This window comes from Amaranthus tricolor, chromosome 10 (genome assembly GCF_026212465.1).
Source record: "Amaranthus tricolor cultivar Red isolate AtriRed21 chromosome 10, ASM2621246v1, whole genome shotgun sequence".
In the NCBI taxonomy this organism is placed as follows: Eukaryota; Viridiplantae; Streptophyta; class Magnoliopsida; order Caryophyllales; family Amaranthaceae; genus Amaranthus; species Amaranthus tricolor.
This window is the reverse complement of record NC_080056.1, coordinates 12,634,369-12,656,642: the sequence shown is the minus strand read 5'-3', so window position 1 is coordinate 12,656,642 and position 22,274 is coordinate 12,634,369. Positions and strand designations below refer to the sequence as shown.

The 22,274-nt window shown below is 28.9% G+C and overlaps 1 protein-coding gene across 1 annotated transcript; it reads left to right on the top strand.

Annotated features, from left to right (window-relative positions):
* The first annotated feature begins 16,199 nt into the window (after positions 1-16,199).
* LOC130825527 (probable sesquiterpene synthase) lies at positions 16,200-21,458 on the top strand. Its single transcript, XM_057690798.1, has 7 exons — positions 16,200-16,359; positions 17,092-17,356; positions 18,174-18,540; positions 18,913-19,125; positions 19,224-19,362; positions 20,299-20,553; positions 20,984-21,458. Exons 1-7 carry the CDS (start codon positions 16,285-16,287, stop codon positions 21,284-21,286), a joined length of 1,617 nt encoding a protein of 538 aa, XP_057546781.1. The 5' UTR covers positions 16,200-16,284; the 3' UTR covers positions 21,287-21,458.
* Positions 21,459-22,274: the final 816 nt, after the last annotated feature.

Genomic DNA, 22,274 nt, shown 5'->3' with positions numbered 1-22,274 from the left:
CTATACCTTGCACGGAAACATATACCAGTTATAACTAAAGAAGTTACCAAGTGCATGCATGTCAATCTATGAATAAAACTTTTGCCGCCTAAACATACTACCTCATTTTTAATTAAGAAAATTTCAATTAAATCCTAAATTGGTGGCTATATACGTTACCATCATAGTAAAATTAGAAATTTTAATTAAGAAAATTTCGATTAAAAAAGTTTTTAGCCTAAATTGGTGGCTATATATATTACCATCATAGTAAAATTAGAAATTTTAATTAAGAAAATTTCGATTAAAAAAGTTTTTAGCCTAAATTGGTGGCTATATATATTACCATCATAGTAAAATTAGAAATTTTAATTAAGAAAATTTCGATTAAAAAAGTTTTTAGCCTAAATTGGTGGCTATATATATTACCATCATAGTAAAATTAGAAATTTTTAATTAAGAAAATTTCGATTAAAAAAGTTTTTAGCCTAAATTGGTGGCTATATATATATTACCATCATAGTAAAATTAGAAATTTTAATTAAGAAAATTTCGATTAAAAATGTTTTTAGCCTAAATTGGTGGCTATATATATTACCATCATAGTAAAATTAGAAATTTTAATTAAGAAAATTTCGATTAAAAAAGTTTTTAGCCTAAATTGGTGGCTATATATATTACCATCATAGTAAAATTATCTACCAAGTTTAACCTCAAAATTAAGAAAATATCATCATTTAGAACTTTCAAACTTTAAAGAATATACTCCCTCCGTTCCTATTTGTTCTTCCTATTTGGGTATTTCACAAAGATTAAGAAAAAGAGAATCTTTGGTGGTAGTGGGTATTATTTTAATTATATAATAGTGGGAAGTAATGATTGTATTGGAAGTATGAGGTTGTAGTGGGTATTATTTTAATTAAATAGTAGTGTGAAGTAATGATTGTATTGGAAGTATGAGAGAGAAAATAATTATAAATAAAAGAAAATGGGTACATTAAAAGAAAAGGGGATTATAAGGGGTAAAAGTGAGATAAAAACTTTCTAAAAATAGAAAGTATTCTAAAGTGGAAGAACTTTTGAAACTACCCGTTATAGTAATGTGGAAGATCAAAAAGGAACGGAGGGAGTAATAATTAATTTTGGCATTAATTTACCTTAACTAATTTTTAACCCTAAATTTGTTGTATTTTACGGTTACCAATATTGTCTTCCATCACTTAATATCTTCTAAATTACCATTTGGTGATTTTTAAGTAGGAAAATTGCAAAGATATATATTCAAGAAAATTATATATTGATTGATTGTCGTTTTGCAGTTGCCAATATTGTCTTCCATTTTATATAACAGAAAACAATTTTATTGTAAGGATTTCTGTAAATAATTTTTATATTGATTGTGGCATTAATGCATTATACGGTTACCAATTTTATCTTTCAATTAATATATTTCAGCAGTTATTCATTTTCACATATACTCCCTCCATTTTTTATTATTCTTTCAGTTTAAAATATTTTATTTTATAGAGAGAAATTTAATTAAAATTTTTAAGATATATATAAATAATAAATACATACATACTCCCTCCATAGCTGATTTCTTACTAAACGTTTGAGCTATTTATGTAACAAACAAACGTCTCTACATGCTGAAAACTATAACAATTTATGTCAGGCAACTGAAAAGGGGTGTATTGTGATAAATGTAATTATTTGCACTTATTTATATCATTTTATACTCCTTAATGATGGTTGTTGTTAGTAATTTCATGCTTATTTTGACGATGTATGTTACTTTGCCCGTTTTGGTTATACATGTTGATTTTGAGTGGTTTTAATTTTGTTTTAAGCATAATTCTTATGGTTTTAATAATAACAGAGTTTACTAAGGAAATTTTAGCTTGAGTGAAAATTCTCTACAAAGAAAATGAGCAAAAGAGTATTAGAAGATTGTTTATAATGTAAAAGTGATGAAATTTAATACATGTCTACTCTTTTGGTCATAACTTTTGATAGGAAGATTGTATTAATATAAGATTTACGGCATTGGAAACTAGATTTCAAGAGCTTTCCAACAGTATACTATGTGCCCGATTTCGATAATCGAGCAAGAAATGACGATCGTCTGAAGTTTGCTGAAATTGTCGACCAAAAAAGCCGACTCGGCTTCCTGGTTGAGAAAGTGGACCCCGAGTAGGTTTTTTCTTCTGGATTCCATGTAGCCTATTTTTTCATTACCTTAATTTTGTATTATTTTATTTATCTTTGTTTAACTAAGTTCCTAGGGTTAATGGAGTGTTTAAGAAAGGGGAATTAGGCTAAGCCTCCTTTGAGGAGCACAAGGAGGGAGATTAAAAACCTCTTCTCCTTCCTCCTCCTTGTTTTTTTATCTTCGTCCATAGAACACTATTTTTAATTCTTATAAGCTTTTAATTTCTTGTCGTTTTAATTTCTTGTCTTTGATTTACTTTCTCATTATTAGTTTAATCTTTCATTATCAAATTTATATTAGTTTAATGTTTCCTTGTCATACTTAATTGTTTTCTTAGAAATTGTCATTTAATAAAAGTAGTATTGTTCTTCCTATTTTTGTCTCTCGGATCTTTAATTGTGTGTCTCATAGTTTAATTATTGTTTATCTTTGCAAATTTTATTGTTATCATCTTTTATCATTCTTAGTGTCATTCTAGGGTTTTTATTTATTGTTTTTATCATGAATAGTGAGTAGATCCATTTTCTAAGGCTAGGGTTTAAACTATAATTCAAGTATGATTTTGATTATTAAATGTGTCTATGAAATTAGAATTAAAGTGATTGAATTGTGCCAATAACCTTAAATTAAATATGCTTTATTGAACTAGTCAATAGAACCAGCGTGTGAAATTAGGATCAACTTTGTTTTAGGGTAAATTTTAGTTAAATTCTTATTAATTCGTTCAATAAAACTAGCGTGTGAGAATCAAATTAATAGGGTCTAAATCAAATAGTTAATCAACAGAACAAGAGTTTGAGATTAACAAGATCATATTTAATCACATAATTAATCCGTCATTTCATAAGCACTAATAAGTGTTTGATCATACAAGAATTTATGGGATTATCGACACCCTAGATCTTTAATCATATAGTTTTAATCCATAGATTCAATGCATTCTAAGTCTATTAGTCAAAAACCAATCCATTATTTTTCTCCTCAAGTAATATAATTAGTAGAGATTAACAAGTTTCTTGTCCTAACTTCCTTGTGTTCGACTCGCATCTACATGTATGACGATGATGAGTGCAATTATTTGCACTCATTTGTGTTAATTTTATGCTCCTTATGTGATGTTTTAGTGAGTTTTAGGTAGTGTTGTAGGTGATATTTGACGTTTTTGTCTCATATGCTCGATGATGTATTTTATGTAATTTTTGAGGAGGAATCGAAGTTTTATTAGGTCCCGGGGGTGATAAGAGGGTGAAGTTCTAGAGAAATGGCTTAAGACCCCTAAAAGAAGTGAAGAGATCGAGCCAAACATGCTCCAAGGGGAAGAAACAATTCGTAGCTAAACCATGCCAAAAAAAGCCACGACTCGTCACTCAGCATTACAGTCCAGAACAAAAGCGACGAGTCGTCCCGCAAATGCCATGACTCGTCGCACACCTACTGATCTCAGCATTATAGTCCAGTGCCAAAGCCACGACTCGTCGCTCTTGATGCCACGACTCGTCGCCCATGCCACGTCTCTCTCGAATATTGCCACGACTCGTCGCCAACTCACTGAAGTCACATAATCCAGGCAATAGCAAAGCGACGACTCATCGCTCCTGATGTCACGAGTCGTCGTCATGCGTTCGACAATTATTTTTGGAACCACTATTTATAGTGGCAGTTATTTTATTTTTAGGGGATGAATTTTATCAGTTTTTAGTAGCAGTTTTTAGTTTTTAATCTTGAGAATTATTTTTGTTCCTTAAAATTTTTTGCAAAACTTCGTTGTTACATTAATTCCTCTTACAATTTATATTCTCGCTCTTTGCAATTAGTAAGTTCTCTTTGTTCATCGCTTTATTATTTATCTCTGTGCATTAAAATCATTCATCGTTTTATGTTTAGTATTTTTATTAAGTCATCATTTGTCATGATTTGCATTTTTATTAATTGTGTGAAATTTGGGTCTATGATTAAACTTATACTTGATGAATCTTAGTTTAAATATCTTTATTAACCTTTTTAATAAAACGAAAGTTTGAGATTAGGACTAATTTAAGATTGAGATATATTTAAGTTAAATTCCTACTAGTTTAGCCTAAAACGGAAGTTTGAGAATTAACGCTAATAAGGTCTTAAACCGATATTGATCAATAGAGCGGAAGCTTGAGGTTAATTAGATCACATTTAATTACGCCAATGACTCAAATTCATACAATTATGAGAGTAATTGATCCCTGTGTTAGAATTAGGCGATTCTCGATGCCCTAGAATTCGTCTTATTACTATTATTATTATTCTCATACTAATCATTGTCTTAGCTTTAATTTTTAGTTTTATTTGCATTGTAGTATTAGTTTCTCAACCAAACTACTTGTTAATCCGTGTCTTGTAGTCATAAGGCAAAAAAATTAGTTAACTCGCCTCCTTATGTTCGACCCGTAGCTACACGTACACCGTGGGCTTGCGGTTATTTAAATTTGCACCTATCAGACGTGCACTTGCGATTAAATAAAACTTGCACATCAAGTTTTTTGGCGCCGTTGCCGGGGAAGCGACAGGTAATTAATTTGTTAATTTTTATTGCATATATTGCTTTCTTGTGGTGTGTAAATAATTTGTCTTTTTAATTATGTTTTACATATTTATCCATGGCTATATTCTCTTTTCCGCAATATCAAGGTGAGTAATTCCACGCATATTTCTCTAGATTTCAAGATTATGTGGAGTACTTGGCCTCTTGTGGTAATGCTTTTTTCTATGAGGATTTAGGCCATGTGATATTAGAGGGGTTGAACCCCGAGTCTTAGAGTCTAGCCAACTATATGGGAAATGCTCAGATACTTAACATGGATGATAGTTATCGTTAGGACTTCTTTTGCAATATGTCTGCTCAGTGTTTGCATGTTGAAGTTGAAAAACGTCAAAATTTTCATTCTAGAATAGAATCAGCAATGATCGAGCTATTTGCAATAATGAATGAACATTTGGCTGAGCAATCAGCTATTCTTACTCGTAATCAAGCAATTATCGATTAGATCGTAATGGACAATGAAATTTGAGTACTTTCTGTTTGTACTCTTATTTGAGTTGTGTTAGAATTAGCCAATCGAAGGGGGTATGTGGAAAAGATATTTAGACTCTTGGCAAACACCGAGAATTAGAGAAGTTTAGGAAGGGAGGCATAAGTGTTTTAGGATTTGAAGACCATGTCTTAGCCTTGATTTTTCATTATTCACCTTTGTTTGCTCGAGGACGAGTAAATGTTAACCATGGTGGAGTTTAATAAGTACAATTATTTGCACTTATTTATATCATTTTATACTCCTTAATGATGGTCGTTAGTAATTTCGTGCTTATTTTGAAGATTTATGCTACTTTACCCGTTTTGGTTATTCATGTTGATTTGAGTGGTTTTAATTATTTTAAGAATAGTTCTTATGATTTTAATGATATCGGAGTTCACTGAGGAGATTTTAGCTTGGGTAAAGATATTCTACAAAGAAAATGAGCAAAAGAGTAGAAGAGTTTATAAGACAAAGTTTTGTGATAAAATTTGATATATGTCTACTCTTTTAGTCATAACTTTTGATAGAGAGATCGTATTAACGCAAGGTTTGCAGCATTGGAAATTAGACTTCCAAATCTCCAACGTTATATTATATGATAACCGTGAAATATATATATATATATATATATATATATATATATATATATATATATATATATATATATATATATATATATATATATATATATATATATATATGAATGATTTTGGCACTATTTGTATTGCATGTATTTATTTAAATGCAAATAAATTAATATAATGTATTTTCAAATTATTGTAATGAATTATTAACATTAAATTTATGACATTTCATTTTTATTTAATTAAAGGATAATTAGTGTTTAAATTTTAAAATTATAATTTATATTCAAATTACTTGGCACGGAAGGGATACGAATATTAATAAGACGTTGACGCTACAACTCCAATTCGGTACTTCTATCAATAATCACAAGTCAAAATTGATAAGGATAAATCATAAATGTATACTTCCATGCAATCTATAATCTACTCTCTCGAATTCAATGCTAACATCATATTTGCTTTTTGCTTTTCGGACATTATTCATCTCTTACTCTTATTTATATTTAATTATTAATTTACAAGTTAAAATATAGTTATGTGGGATCTTGTTTGATTCGTCTCAATGCAAGGATTATTCATATAAACTTTCCATAATTTTTAATAATGCACAATTAAAAATATTAAGAATTGAATAAGTACATTCGATAGAGGACATAAAATAAATGTGACGTTAGTGTTGGAGGGAGTAATAATTAAAGCATTATACAACTTGTTCATAACTAGACAGATATAAATTTGACACTATAATGCATTAAACAACTTGGACATTATTAAAGGCCGCGCTTTTTTTTAATCGTAAATTCTTTCGAGAGATGGTCTCTTTAAGAGATGATTTTTAATTGGGTCGGTTTATTTTATTTTTTAAAATATTGTAAATAGGCATTAAGAATGATGTAGAGACATTTAGGAAATTGAAAGTAGACATTAAGAATACAGTGAGTAAACATTAAAAATAATGTAAGTAGACATTAAAAATACGATAAGTAGACATTAATCTTTAATGGGCTGGACTTGAGATATGTCTCTCAAAGAGACAATCTCTCAAAAGACTAATAGCTTTTTTATTGTGTCATAACCCTTTATATAATGATATTCCAAGTTTACCCTTAGTGACTTTTCATAATTTTATCTCTCCATCTAATCGCGTAAAACACACCGGACCGCGGTATGGTTGCGTAAAACACGCGACTGTATTGCAGTAGAGCTGCGTAAAGTCGTGTGTTTTATGCGACTCCACCGCGGTCCGGTCGCGTGTTTCACGCGACCATACCTCGGTTTGGTTGAGCGTATTACGCGACTGGATGTAATATTAAAAATCACTGCAAACTTTAAACGGTTGCATTTCTCGCTCGATTATTGAAATTAGGCATATAATATATCGTTAGAAAGCTATTAAAGTCTAATTTCAAATGCCGCAAACCTTGCATTAATTTAATTTTTATATAAAAAGTTATGGTTAAAAGATTGAATATTTATCAAATTTCAGAATAAGCAAATATTAAACGATCGTCATTTTTCGCTCGGTTATCAGAATCGGGCATATAATATATCATTGGAAAGATCTTGAAGTCTAGGTTCTATTTTCGTAAACATTGAATTAATGTGATTTTCCTATCAAAAGTTATGGCAAAAAAGTGAACATATATCAAATTTCAGCACAAAACGTGTGACGAGATTTATTTTCCTATTCTAAAAAATGGTTTTCTTAGTTAAAATTAATATTTTTATTTTAATTTAATCATTATAAATAACTTTAATTTAATAATAATAATGGTTGATTTTATAATTAAAAATATATTAAAAGGCACTTTAATAATTTCAATAAAAAAAGTGAAAACAAAATTAAAAGGGTGGCATTTTTAAAGATTGAGAAAGAAAATTTGACTCAAGTATCCCGATTGATTTTATTTTTGTTTTATATATTTTATTTTTTTTCACAAGTCAACCTATATGTTTAATGTAACTTTGATTTATGTTGTTCGAAAATTTTAATTCTAAAAATATCATCTTTAGATGGTTGACTTTTACAAGTTGCTCTGTTTGTTTCTTAAAATTTCGCTTATTTATTATTAGCAAGTTTTTTACGACACTGTTTAATTCATGAGATGGGTTTATTCCATTGATTTATTTTTCTAATTAATTATTTTAAGATTATAAGTAGTCATTCTAATGTTATTAGAAGTTTCACTTTAAAACTGTAAGTGATCATATTAATTTTATAATTAATCAATTTAAGATTATATGTGATCACGTAGTTGATCACTTGAAAATAGTAAGTAATCACTTTAATATTATAAGTAATTATTTTAATGATGATAAAAAAGATGACAACAAAAATATAAGCGATTACTTTGAAGTTATTATACATCACCTTTAAGATTGTCAGTAATCGCTGGAGATTAAAAGTACTATATATTGAACTAGCCTAATAGAAATGATAAAAAATATAAGTGATCACTTTGAAGTTTTAATGGCTTACTTTAAGATTGTAAGTAATCACTTGTGTAATAGTCCGAGTTGAACGAAATAAAATATACGTATTTATATTTTTAATCGTCTAAAATATATTAAATAATTATTTATTTAGATGACATTAACGGGGTGTTACAACTTGAGATCAAAACGCAAGTATATTTTACCCTTTTAAAGGTCTTCCTAGTTTCTATTGACTTTTACACAAATTATCAAATGAGACGGTCTCACGGTGACCCCAATTTGAACAAAGTTTGTATGTGATGTCTTTTCTTGCCATTGTTGTGTTAGGATTATTGATGATTTTTGTTCACCAAGTAATCAAAACAAGATTAAGATAATAATCTAGCTAGTTAGTGTAAACAAGAAGAGGACAAAATATCATCCTTGTGATTGGTTGGATGAGAATCAAGAAGTACCATACTACATTATACAATGGTAGTGGAGACTTGGGATGGAAATGTTTAAGATTTGTAGCACACCTCATTTCAGAAGCATAGACAAGAGTACAAGGAGGAGTAATGAAGTAGGGGACCATAGGACATGTGGAAGGCAAAAACGCACACAGAAGGTGCTGAACTGCACCTGCTTGAACGAGCATGGCATTCGCTCGGACGAGCAGGCAGCAACCTTGTTGTTTCTGCCTCATTTTTCTTCTTCAGTTGCGGCCCATTGTTTTATTACTCTTATCCCCTATATTTACTCACTTATATTTATGCTATTTGGTGCCCCAATAGTCTCATTGTGTAGAGCTATTCTATCTTGCTTAGTTTCTCCCTAATTAGCTTCTCTCTTATTACACTAATCCTCCACTTGTAATTCCTATTAAATTTCTTTATCTCGTTTAAACATATAATATAATCCTAAGCTAGATAGTGAATGTAGCCTTTTGATTGATGAACCACCTTAAATACGTGTCTTAATTATTTACTTTATTTTTGCCATCTATCATTATATTGCTTTATTTGGTTCTAAACTTTGACATAACATAAACGTCCAACTTAAACCTTAATTTATGATCGTTAAGTGAGGTTTTTACCTCTTTTCAATGAATGGTCTATTTTGACAACTATAACATCAAGCTTCGCTCCATTCGTGAATAGTTTTGGCGGATGAGTAATACACTCTCAAGAATCATTTTCACCATTTTTACTTTCACTTGTTTAGATTTTAATCTTTAACGTATACTTTCTCATTATATTATAATTATTAATTTTTTTTAAACGTTATATTCTATTTGTTACATTATTATTTTTGGTGAATAAATAACTATGTACATATCTATAATGTCTATACTCTTTTTTCTTATCTATACATCATTAATTTTTACACCGCTTTTTTTAGAGATTATAATAGTTTTTTATTTCTCAATTTTTTTGCAGTTTTTTATTTCTCAATTTTTTTGTAAAACCCTTATCAAGCGGGTAAAACGAAATGAATGTATTATATTTTATTATAAAGAGTACATATTACAAAAATTGATATTTTAAAATTAAATTTAAGGCTATAAAAAAATATACTCCCTTCGTTCGTTAAATCATTTGCCATTTTGAGTTTTTTCATTTATTATTTTCATATAAAATCTTTTTATTTATTTAAATTTTTTAAATAAACTTAACCTTATCCATCCTCATTTTAATAATTTAATAATAATTATGGTCCTCATATATCTTCTATTAACTTTATTTTAACATTTATATATTGCTTATGGTCACCATATTTTTTCTACGAATTTTTTAAAATGTTTATGGTCTCTATTTTTTTCTCCATGAAATTGATTATTTATTAAAACACTAATTCTTAAATTAGACGGTCTCACAGTGAGACCATCTCTATTGGACTGGCCCAATATACATTTTTTGTCTTAAAATGATCACATATAACGTTAAAATGATCACTTATAATTTTAATATCTTTGTATAGTCTTAGAATGGTTACATATAACTTTAAAACGATTACATATGATTTTGAAGTAATAAATTGAAGAAATAAACTACTATATGGATCTGTCTCATGGTGAAACGGTCTCATACAAGACGAGCTGTTATTAAAATAATATATTCACCATCTAAAAAAATTATATTTTTCTTAAAACCCGTGAAAATTCATTGTGGGAACTATTAAGAATGGAAAGAGAATGATTAATTCACTTGATCATGTCTATTAATTTCTACATCAATATTTTCAAAGTTAAACATTATAAGTTAAAATGATAAAATTATTTAATAGGGAGAAATACTAATTCACAAATTGTAAAGCCTAAAAATTTTCTTCCTTTAAAAATCATATCTTATTTCAATTAAAATAAATATTATATATTTCAAATAATATTTTATGTTCAATTTTTACTTTATTCTCATTTTTGAACCTGTAAAAAAATTCTTCTTTGGCGATCAAATGTTGTTGCTTGATGGCTTTTGTTATTGTCGGCCAGATATAAAGGAGTCAAATTTGGCCGGAGATGAACACAGCATTTAATGACAAGTACCAGAATTATACAATGACGTTGGAGAGTGGATTAAATTGACTTCTCATATTGGATAAACCCATCAATTATTTCGTGTCAAATCACTTCTTTTTTAAGGGATTGTTTGGATTTGAGGTAAATATATTAGGGGAAAAATAAAATTAAACAAATAAAATGAAAGCAAATAGAGATATATTTGAAATAATTAAAATAGTTGTTAAAGAGGTAAAATGAGCATAAAATAAAAATAATAAAGGAAAAAAGAAGATGATTTCCCCTATTATGAAGGTAATACATTGTACCACCCTCCTCTAAGATAAATATTTACCCTACAAAATTGAGAGCTCCTTTCATTTTTCATTACTTTGCAACCATTCTTCTACCTTTACAACAATCAAATTTAACTAATTTTTTATTTATCAACTATGTTTTCTAACTTTGACTTTTTTTACCCCTTAAATATTTACATCTAATTCAAGCATGCCCTAATTGTTGTTCAAATACTATACATCGCATTTGCCAAAGGGAAATAGTGTTTTTAGAAACCAAGAAAGAGATTCTTCCTCTTATTTTGCACAAGTAGTAACACATGTGGAAATAGAAATAAAAATTAAGTTGAAGAATAAGACAAAACAAGTTGATGAAAGATTGAGTGACTAAGATGAAAACATACTATAAGTTTGTGGATGGGCCGGGATAAAATAAAGAGAATAAGACTATTGCCAAAAAAAATGACGCAAAATGGTTAAGACAAACTAGTAGTCATGTAAGTTCAGAGAAACATAAGGAATATAATTTACGGGAAAGGAATCAAAGAATTTAAGTCATAACAAAAAATAAAAATGTAACAAAAATTAGCAAAAACCATGAGAGGGGGTGAGTAAATCCTTCCAACATCTAATACATTATACTAAATAACTTGGAAAATTTCAAGTGTCGCACTAAAGAGAGTTTACCGCATGAAACTAATTTATTGGCAAAAATAATAACTTAACATTTGATCTCGACCAATATCTGTACCATTTAAGTAAATTTGACTAGCATTTATTTATAATTAATTGAGTGAATTAGAAAATATAATATGTTGCATAATATATTGTTAACAATTTTCAAAACTAAAGAGTTAATTTATACATATCGAAATTAAGTATTTCTACTGCATAATATCTCTGAAATTATTTTTTTAATATTACATGTTTATGTATGTCAATATTGAAAAATCGTATATTACACGAATTTCTACACTAGTTCTTATTTATTTGCTCTAGTTTTATTTTTAAATATGTGACTTATACTATTTTATTTTAAGTCAAAACTTTGATCATAACATCACATTTTATTTTAAATTTTTATCACATCTACAAATATTCTCACTTGATACTACTCTAGGGTGAAAGTCACCACTTCATTATACTAATCCAACCCAAAATATTAGTAAGAGGTATGTCAAACACTCATATTTACATGTGAAATAAACTAATTTAAATGTAATTTTTATTTTAATAATTAGTAAAAAAATTACCTAAAATAATTCAATCTTTTACTGATTTTCCTATAAAATCCAAACTTTTGATTAATCGTGAATAATTCCAACTATAAGAGGTTCTTGCTAAGAATGTATCAAAGTAACCTCTTACCTATACATCAAGTCATTTTGCATAAAAAAAGTAAACAAAAATACAATATTAAATTATAAGAAAATTGAAAAATTATAAAAAATTAAAAAAAGAAATCAAGTTTTTTAATTTTAACTTTTGATTTTTAATATTTTTGATTTTTTTATTATATTTTTCTTTTTTATCATAGCAATTAATTAACCTGCAAAAATCGGTTACCATTTGGGCAATAATATTCTTAGATAAGTGACAATAAATTAGTTATGATTAATCAGAATTTAAGATTATTTTAAGAAAATCAATAAAAAGTTAATTATTTTAGATCATTTTTCTAATTAATAGTACGCTTTTTTAATTGATTACTCTGGTCAAAGCCTAGGCAAGTCTAGTCCTATATACACTTTAATTTTTCTGGGAAACTATTTTTGATCAATGTTAACTTTTGGTTCTTTTTTATTTGTCCACTTTAAGTTTATCCACTTTAAGAAAGAGAAATTTAAATTAGATTTTTTAAGTATATATTAAAGATAAAATATATTCATATGAAATCTTGATATATTTGTCTTGATATAAAGTTTTTAATATATAATTTTTATAATTTTTTATAATGCGTACTTAGACATATTAAAACTTAAAATTTGCTAAAAAATGCGTGCAAAAGGTAAAGTGAACAAACAAAAAGGGATGGAGGGAGTATTACACAAATTAATAATAAGGCTGGTCTTGGCCGAGACCGTCTCAAATTGAGTCCAGCACAAACATTCCAACCCATCTTTAATTATCAATTAAAAAAAGGAAAATAGAAAAATATAAAAACTGTCCAATTTAAAAACGGTAATCAAGAAAACCCATTTTTCAAAACCGCCAAAACACACACACGACTTAGGAAACAAATCAAAATAGATTTTCTCTTCAATTCTTTCGAAAATCTCTGAAATTCTTTCTTTCAATCAAAGAACCAACATTTTAACTTCAGAAAACATAAAAAATGTCTGTAATGGAAGATTTAATAATTGAATTCGACATAGAAATGACATTACAAACATCACGAAGATATATTGACGATGAAGGTAATATTACAAAAATCGTATGTGAAATGATGGTATTTAAAGATGTATAATTGATAATGTGTTGTTTACAGATTTGACGACTGATAATGAACAGATGATGGTGGTTTATGGTGAAAATGAAGAAGATAATGTCGAGATTAATATGATTGATACAAATATGATCAATTTTGCTATTAAAGTGTTCAATTTTAAGCATAAAGTGTTCAACGAATTCTCTATTGTTCAATATGGATTCATAGATTCCAAATGTCAATTTAAATGTCTTAGTTTAAAAACTAACATATTAAATTGATATTTTATATATATCAATTATAGTTCTAAATTATTTAATTTTAAGCATAAAGTGTTCAATGAATTCTCTGTGATCCAATATAGGTTCATAGATTACAAATGCCAATTTAAATGTCTCAGTTTAAAAACTAACATATTAAATTAATATTTTATATATTCCAATTGTACTTCTAAATTACTCAATTTTACATTGATGTTATGCAATGTCTCTATTCAGTGCGAAGATCTATTTTTATATAGATAATTGAATATTATAAGCAAACAATTGAGTTACATTACAAAATGTCAATTGTCAATATAAAGCATTCAATAAGTTCAATAATTGTGTAAATTTCAGTTACAACAACTGCTATAGAATGCTTGCACACTGAACCTTTGACTGAAAAGAGGGAGTTTGACATAAGAGGTTCATTAGAGGGCATGAGAGCAAGCGCTTGGGAGGACCTTGAATTATTGTATCATGATCATGCTAGAGCAACAGGGTTTAGTGTTTGGAATCCACAATAAGGAAAATAGATGGTGTTATACATGAACAATACTTCGTTTGTTCTAAACAAGAAACTACAGAGATAGAAAACAAAGAAAATAAACGACAAAATGCCAAGAGAAAGCTAGTTCCAATTAAAAGATGTGGATGTGATGCACACATAAGGATTAAACTCGATGTATACAGTGGAGACATCTTTGTCAAACAACATGTTGTATCACATAACCATACGTTAGTGAGAGTGGAATGGCAATACTTGCAAAGATTTGAGAGGACAATAACTTTAAAGGAAAGAATGGAAACCATTGAAGGTTTTGAAGATGCACAAGTAAGGCCTACTATAACGTACAAATATTTGGCTAAGCATGCTGAAGGGACGGAGTGTATAGGACATACTTTAAGAGGTCATCTAAACTATTTGAATAGATTGAGAATGAAGGAAATTGAGGGTGGGGATGCTCAAACTGTGATCAAGAAATTGATTATGTTGGCACAGAAAGACAATGGTTTCTTTTGGAACATGAAACTTGATGATGAAGCAAAACTTACACTCTTTTGGTGCGATTTATTAATGAAGGAAGATTTCAGAATTTATGGGGATGTTGTTATTATTGATACAACATATTGTACAAACAAATACAACTTTATACATTTACCACTGGTTGGAATAAATAACCATTGGAACACTACAATGTTTGGATGTGCGTTCATAGCAGATGAGAAAGTTGAATCATTTGTTTAAGTCCTTTAGCAATTTAAAGAAGCAATGGAAGGAAAAAAAAATCTAAAACAGAGATGAACACGAAGAAAAAAGAAATAATACAAAAACGACATACAAAAACAAGAATAAAAACGAAATCAACATGAAAAATAACAAAATGATGAAAATCAACAGATTAAAAATCCCAAAAAAAAACGAAGACGAAAATATAAAACACAATCTAGACATACAAAAACATAAAAAAGAAAGAAATTCAATAAGAAGATTACCAGTACACCAGCAATGGAAGAAGACGAGAGTATGAAGAAAACGAAAATGGAGGAATGAGAGAACATGAAAAGTTTTGATGAGGGAAGTTATGAAAGGAAGGAAAAAACTAAAACAAATAATGATGATATTGAAATTGAATCGTCAAATCACTCAAAATTTGAATTTGATTAAAAAATTTAAAGAAAAAAAAACTTGGAGGGAACTAAACGGGTGCAATACACGCGCGCGAAATTGGGCCGACCCACTCTTAGTCTCAATTTGAGACGGTCTTGGCCAAGTTTTGGTGTGAATAATGTTAATAAGCTTTTAATCAGACGATTGAAATCATGACCTAGGCAGAATCAAAAATAAAATTTATTTGCTTTTAATCTTATCCACATATTTATTATGAACTTTATAGTCTTTTTTCTATTCACTTTTCACTAAACATTAAAAACAAATAATCACCACTATCAAATACTTTTAAATCAAACAAATGTGAGAATTTATTAGCTTTTACTTTTGCATTACAAATTATAACAAGATTTCAATTCTCACCAACGATCCACAGTATTAATATTCCTCCTTATTATTATGGAGTCTAGTCTTACCTCAATATCAAAAAATGCAAAGTTACCAATTGCCAAAACTATTGATATAGATGACAATTTTTATAGTGTTGGTAAGGTGATAGATCTATGGGGCAACATCATAATACTAATTAAACTATTAGTATTACTTTTTATTCTTCTAAATTTTCTATTAATAATAATAATTTTTATTATTATAAAAGTAATAATAATTGATGCACCAATAAATCAAAAATCACTAAAAAAAAAAGCTGACAAGAATAATAGGGTGACAGGATAGATTTTTTTAGACAAGTCGGGTCTACGAAAACGCAAGTAGTCCAAGTACAGATTGAGTAAAGATGGACTTTAGCGCCTTAAGGTAGTGAATTCCTAAGTTGCCCTTCTCTAATCTTATATAAACCCATTCATGTAGTGATTGGAAAAAGCATAAAATCCTAGAATTTTCCAATCATAAATTAATATACAAAATACAATCACAAGAAGATAACGAAAAATGATGCCTACTGTAACTTACTTTCATCCATCTCTCTGGGGTGACCAGTTTCTGCGCTTCACTCCTTTGCCTCAGGTATTCTCTTTCTTTTACTACTCTTTCAATAATTGTTGTTGTGGTTTCGGTTTCTTTTAACTTGTATCAGCTGCATATGTTTAGATCATAAAATATATAAATTTGTTGAAATCAAATTTATTTATTCTTTGAAAATTTATTACAATTGCTTATTTAGAAAATATTACAAATTATATTTCAATAAATTATACATATTTACTTATTTAGTAAACTAAACCTATGCACTTAATGCATATATATATAGGAAAAATCGTTTTACTTTCCAACTCTTTTGTTTAATAATTATGGGGTTTTGTATATTAACTTTAATAACTAATATGATTTCGCAAATTGTGGTATGAGATGTTTTGTTTTTTGAATGCTCAAATAAATTTTGTAATTGATGCCAAGTGTTATTGTGAAAGTGTAATTTGAAAAAATTAAAAATTGTTTATTAGATTCTTTTGCTTGGGCACTAATGCTCTGATGAACTGATTAACATCTTGTTAGAGTATATAACATATTTTAGAAACTCAACTATCAGCTTTAGCTTTTGATTGAGTTGGTTCTTGAAACATTGAACTACGTAAAAAGGAAAATGTGGCAAAGTAAGTTGGAACCGGAGGAAGTATATGTCTGTAAAAGTAGTTGCGAAGCCTAACAAATGGAGTAGTGCTATTTTGCTTGCGTGTATCGTTAGACTATTTTTCTATAAAAAAAAAATGATGATATTTAATATATTATGATTAATAGGCAACTCAATTGAAAAAAGAACAAGAAAATAAGTGCCTAAGAGAAGAGGTGAAGAAGGAGCTTGTTTCCAGCGGTAAAAATGGAAAAGATCAGCTAAAATTGATCGAAGCAATAGAAAGGCTTGGGGTAGCTTATCACTTTGAGAAAGAGATTGATGAAGCTTTACAGGAAATGTATGAGACTTATGATGATGGATGTGATGATATTTACCATGTTGCTACTCTCTTTCGTATTCTCAGGCAACATGGTTTTCCTGTGTCTTCTGGTTTGACTTTTTACTCTTTTTATTCTTATCAAACTTACTTCTAACACCCACTATAAATATGTTTAATCTAGCAACTATATATATTTAAGAGAAAAAAAAGACTATAATTATCATAAGGATCTCAACTATAAGTTATGTGGAGTAGGTATTTACGAAAAAGGATAAACCTATTTTAGTATTTTACCTGCAAAAAAGGCCTACTATAAATAATATAAACACTACTACAATTATTGTAACTACAAATTTTAGTGTATGTGAAGGAGGTGTTTATAAGATATAAAGCAGGTGTTTACCAAAAACAAATAAACATCTACTTGACATACAATAAACACATACTATATATATCATAGCACTTACTTCACATACTATCATCACCTAATTCACAAATTATGTAAGTGCGCAACAACCGAATTTTTTTTTTATATAATCTATATATAATAAGGCCACTTGTGAGAGAGTCATCTCTTAGAGAGATAGTCTGTCACAAGATTTGATGTAAGTTTATATTAGCTTTTATCATTTTATATTAGTTTGAGCTTCAATTTCATAAGAGAATACATGAAAAAAGGTCTAAAAAGGTTGTTATTACTTTCACAAATTCTTGTATGAGATGATCTCACCGTAAGACATGCCAAATACTATGAATAAATAGCCCAATAATAGAAATTTTTGACTTATGGGCTTTTTGTTTTGAGGCCGTGTCACCGTGAGACGATCTCATACAAGACGTGCTGTATTACTTTTAACTACCATAAAATTTGACAAATGACAAACAATGTTGTAAGTTGTAACATAATGAAGTATGATATTTAAACAGATGTTTTCAAGAAGTTTAAGGATGATGAAGGAGGCTTCAAGGATTGGGATGTTGAAGGTATTCTAAGTTTGTATGAGGCATGTCACGTTAGAATCAATGGAGATGATATATTAGATGAAGCTTTAACATACGCAACTACTCAACTTAAAACAATAATGTCAAAAAATTTGAGTTCTCCATTGGGTGAACAAGTAGCTCATGCTCTTTACCAACCTCTTCACAAAGGATTTATTCGACTTGAGTCAAAACACTACATCTCATTCTATCAAAAACATGCTTCTCACAACATTTCTCTTCTTAATTTCGCCAAATCCGACTTCAATTTACTCCAATTATTGCATCAAAAGGAATTGCGAGACGTTACAAGGTAATTATTTGACATTTTAAATGTTATTTTTGTTAGACATATTCTGGTCTTAACTATCGGCTTTAGATTTTAGTTTGAATTGGTTCCTTATTATGGTATCAAGAGCCATTAGTCAACGTGACAAAAAGGTCACGGATTCGAATCTCAACCTTACCCCTTAAATTCAAGTGGGTTATATCTCATGCAAACTTCTAACCCAAGCGACTCTCATGTGACAGGGCGTGTTAGTGTACATATTATATAAGTTATAGAATATTAACCATCAGTTTAAGCTTTTGATTGGATTAATAATTCAATGGTATGAAACTCAAATTAAAGAATTTTACTATATACAATAAATATGGATGAAATTAATTTGTTTTGTTTGTATAGTTGGTGGAAAGAATTGTACAAGAAGTCACCATTTACAAGAGATAGATTGGTGGAAGGCTATTTTTGGATATTGGGGTGCTATTATGAACCTCAATATTCTCATGCAAGAAAAATCTTCATCAAAATTTTGATGATTTTGCAAGTTTTTGACGATATATTTGATGTTTATGGCACCTTTGATATTCTTGAGCTTCTCGTTGAAGCAGTTAATAGGTTCGTTATTTCATTTGTATTCTATTTATTTGCATAATCAATTGCAAATATTTATTAAATTGTGATTGAATTTGTATGAACTGTGATTGAATTTGTAGATGGGATTATAGCTACGTAGCACGATTGCCCCAATACTTCAACAGTTGTTATCAAGTTCTTCTGGAAACTGTAGAAGAAGTGGAGAAAGAACTTGCTAAAGAAGGAAGGTCATATGGTGCAGATCACATTAAATTGCAGGTATACGGCGGTGTTATAAATAGAATTAGGTCTCAATCATCTACATAAATTTTTAATTAAATTAGTTATTTATATACCTTATAATTTTAACATGATTTAACCATAGCAAATTCCAATACTAAGATGTGTGACGTGGAAGGTGACTTAAAACAAAGAAATTAAAATTTTATAAAAACTTATAACTCTTCCAAGTTTATTATTTTTGGTTCGTCTTTATGAGACCATCTCATTATAAGATGAGTCATATAATTAGTCCATTTATCTTATTTATCATTTTAAAATTATAAAGGAATATTTTATATGGTAGGCACCAATTATTGCAAAAGGCGAATGATATTAATTCTTAAAATTTTTTTCACAAAATAGAACTCAACTCTTGAAAAATTAGCTACCGTAACATTATAAAGCAAAAAACGTTTAATTTTCTTTTAATTATGGAAATGACCATGTTACTCCTATACCATTTCATTAAAACTCAATACCTCCTTCCTTTTCCATTCAACATGTTCTTCCTCCTCCATTAGTGTTCTTCTTCGTCATTTACTGCTGATTTGTTAGATGTATAGTTACACTCTTGATTCTTGAGTCAACTATACATGAATTAACTTAATAGAGATAGGCTTAATAATGATGACTTTAATAGACTAAATATATACATGGATCAGCCTAATAGAGATAGTCTCACCATAAGACAATATTTTTTATAAAATAAGCACAGCATCTTCACAATGAAGAGAATTTCGTTTTATGAAAATCAAATTTTGTTTAATTGAAGAGAAAATATCATTTTTTAATTCTTAGAAAAGGTCCTGAAACTAATTATCATCTAGCTAGCCTGCCCCTTAATTATTTCAGCCAACTCTGTAAATAAAAAAATATTTTATTTTATAAAAGAATAATTAATTTTAGTATTATTAACACGATTGATTTTTGTAGTTAAAACGAACATGTAAAACATGGCTTCAAGAAGCAAAATGGAGGCGTGAAAAACACGTACCAAAATATGAAGAGTATATGGAAGTAGCAAGAGTAACAATTGCATACAATGTAGCCATCGTTGCCTCATTTCTAGGGATGGGATCCATTGCCACCAAACAAAGCTTTGAATGGATGTATCAGCATCCCATGCCTAAACCAGTCACTGCTTCCCTAACCATCTTCAGGCTCATGAATGATGTTGCTGGCTCCAAGGTACTTAACTTAATTCCCTCCCACCATATTACATATTAAAATACCATGCTTAAAGCTATATCCTACTTTCATCTTTTTTTTTTTTTTTGAGGATAGCTATATCCTACTTCAAACACTTAGACACTTTGAATGAGAGGTGTTCATTCATCTTTTTTACGTAATTGTAAATCCATTTATAAGTCTAGTCAAATCGAATTCTGTTACAAAGTCAAGTGAAAATCGAATCGTAGGATTTGTTTTGAACGCCTCTACTTCAATTAATAGAGTTTAAAATACATCTTATAGATGAATAAAGGCCAAAAAGTCTAATCATAGTTGTATTATAGTATTGGGGCTTCATGTAACTATGATTTAAACACATATTCGTTTCAGTATAAGTTTCCCAACCCGAGTTAGAGAATTTTCTAACTTTAGCATATCATTGTTATAGTATGAGCAGAGTAGTAGAGACCATGTAGCATCTTCAATACAATGCTACATGAAAGAATTTGGCCAGATGGAAGAGGAGCAAATTTACCAGATATTAGAACACCAAGTCGAAGATGCATGGAAGGATATAAATGAGGGAATGCTTCGACCATTTGTGATCCCAAAACCTTTACTGGATCGAATTCTAAACCTGGCTCGTGCTCCAGAATTGTTTTACAAACAAAGAACTGAAGGTTACACTGTTGTTAACCCAATTGTTCAAGATAAAATTGCATCAGTTCTTGTTCATCCCATCCCCTTTTGAGCTTGTTCTTCAATTTCTGTTACTTTTATTATCGTATAAGATTTAATTTTAGCTGGATTGTTTGTCTTATTATTAACATGGAGACGGTACAAAATAGCCATTGATGTGTCAACAAAATGTGTGTTTTGTTTAATTTAAGGAATATATGAAGATATTGTCTATTTGTTCTGAATCACTTTGTACAATTGTCTTCAAATTTTGCCTCTATTAACAATATTTTTCATCACAGTAATTACTTTTTCCAGTTTTTTTACTTGCATTATTTTAAAAACTTACGGTTCCTTATAACCTATTCTTCTCTAATTCAGTCGGTCCATAAAGAAAATATAGAATAAGCTATTTGGTGGACATTAAAGATATTTAAAGTTGACATTTAAAAAATTGTAAGTACTCCACGCTTACTCAGTTGTAGGCATCAAGCATGATGTAGTACGCATTAATGATACTATAAGTATGCATTTAAAGATACTGTAAATATGCATTAAGGATATTGTAAGTAGGCATTAAGGATACGGTAAATAAGTCTTAAGGATGATGTAAACAGACATTAAGGATACAATAAGTAGGCATTAAATATTGATGGGCTGAAGAGACATCTCTCAGAGAGACAGTCTCTCAGAAGCCTGACTAAATATTGTTTGGTATAAAGAAAGGTAATGGAATAAAAAAAAGTAAAAAAAAGGACAAGTATGCATTATCCCAGTCATATTTTTGAAAACTCTTTCAACCACCAACATAACTGTCTCACCACCACAAAAACCACCGCAAATCCACCACCAGAGATTACATCAAATACCTCTTTTTTCTCTAACAATTGCAAAACAAATTTTTTCTCTTTTTTCCCTATTATTTTCTTTGACTTGTCAACAATAATACAAAGGGTAAATATTAAGCATATACAGAAAAATTCAAGTAGAAAAGAGCCTGATTTTCTTTCAAGCAAAAAGAAGCTAATTTTGTAAATAGGTAATTGAACAGTTAAAGATTT

Excerpts from the sequence above, each read along its gene's own strand:
- LOC130825527 (XM_057690798.1), top strand. The coding sequence starts at position 16,285 with ATGATGCCTACTGTAACTTACTTTCATCCATCTCTCTGGGGTGACCAG. Across the intron at positions 17,357-18,173 it reads TGGTTTTCCTGTGTCTTCTG|ATGTTTTCAAGAAGTTTAAG; the intron begins GTTTGACTTTTT and ends ATATTTAAACAG. Across the intron at positions 19,363-20,298 it reads CAGATCACATTAAATTGCAG|TTAAAACGAACATGTAAAAC; the intron begins GTATACGGCGGT and ends TGATTTTTGTAG.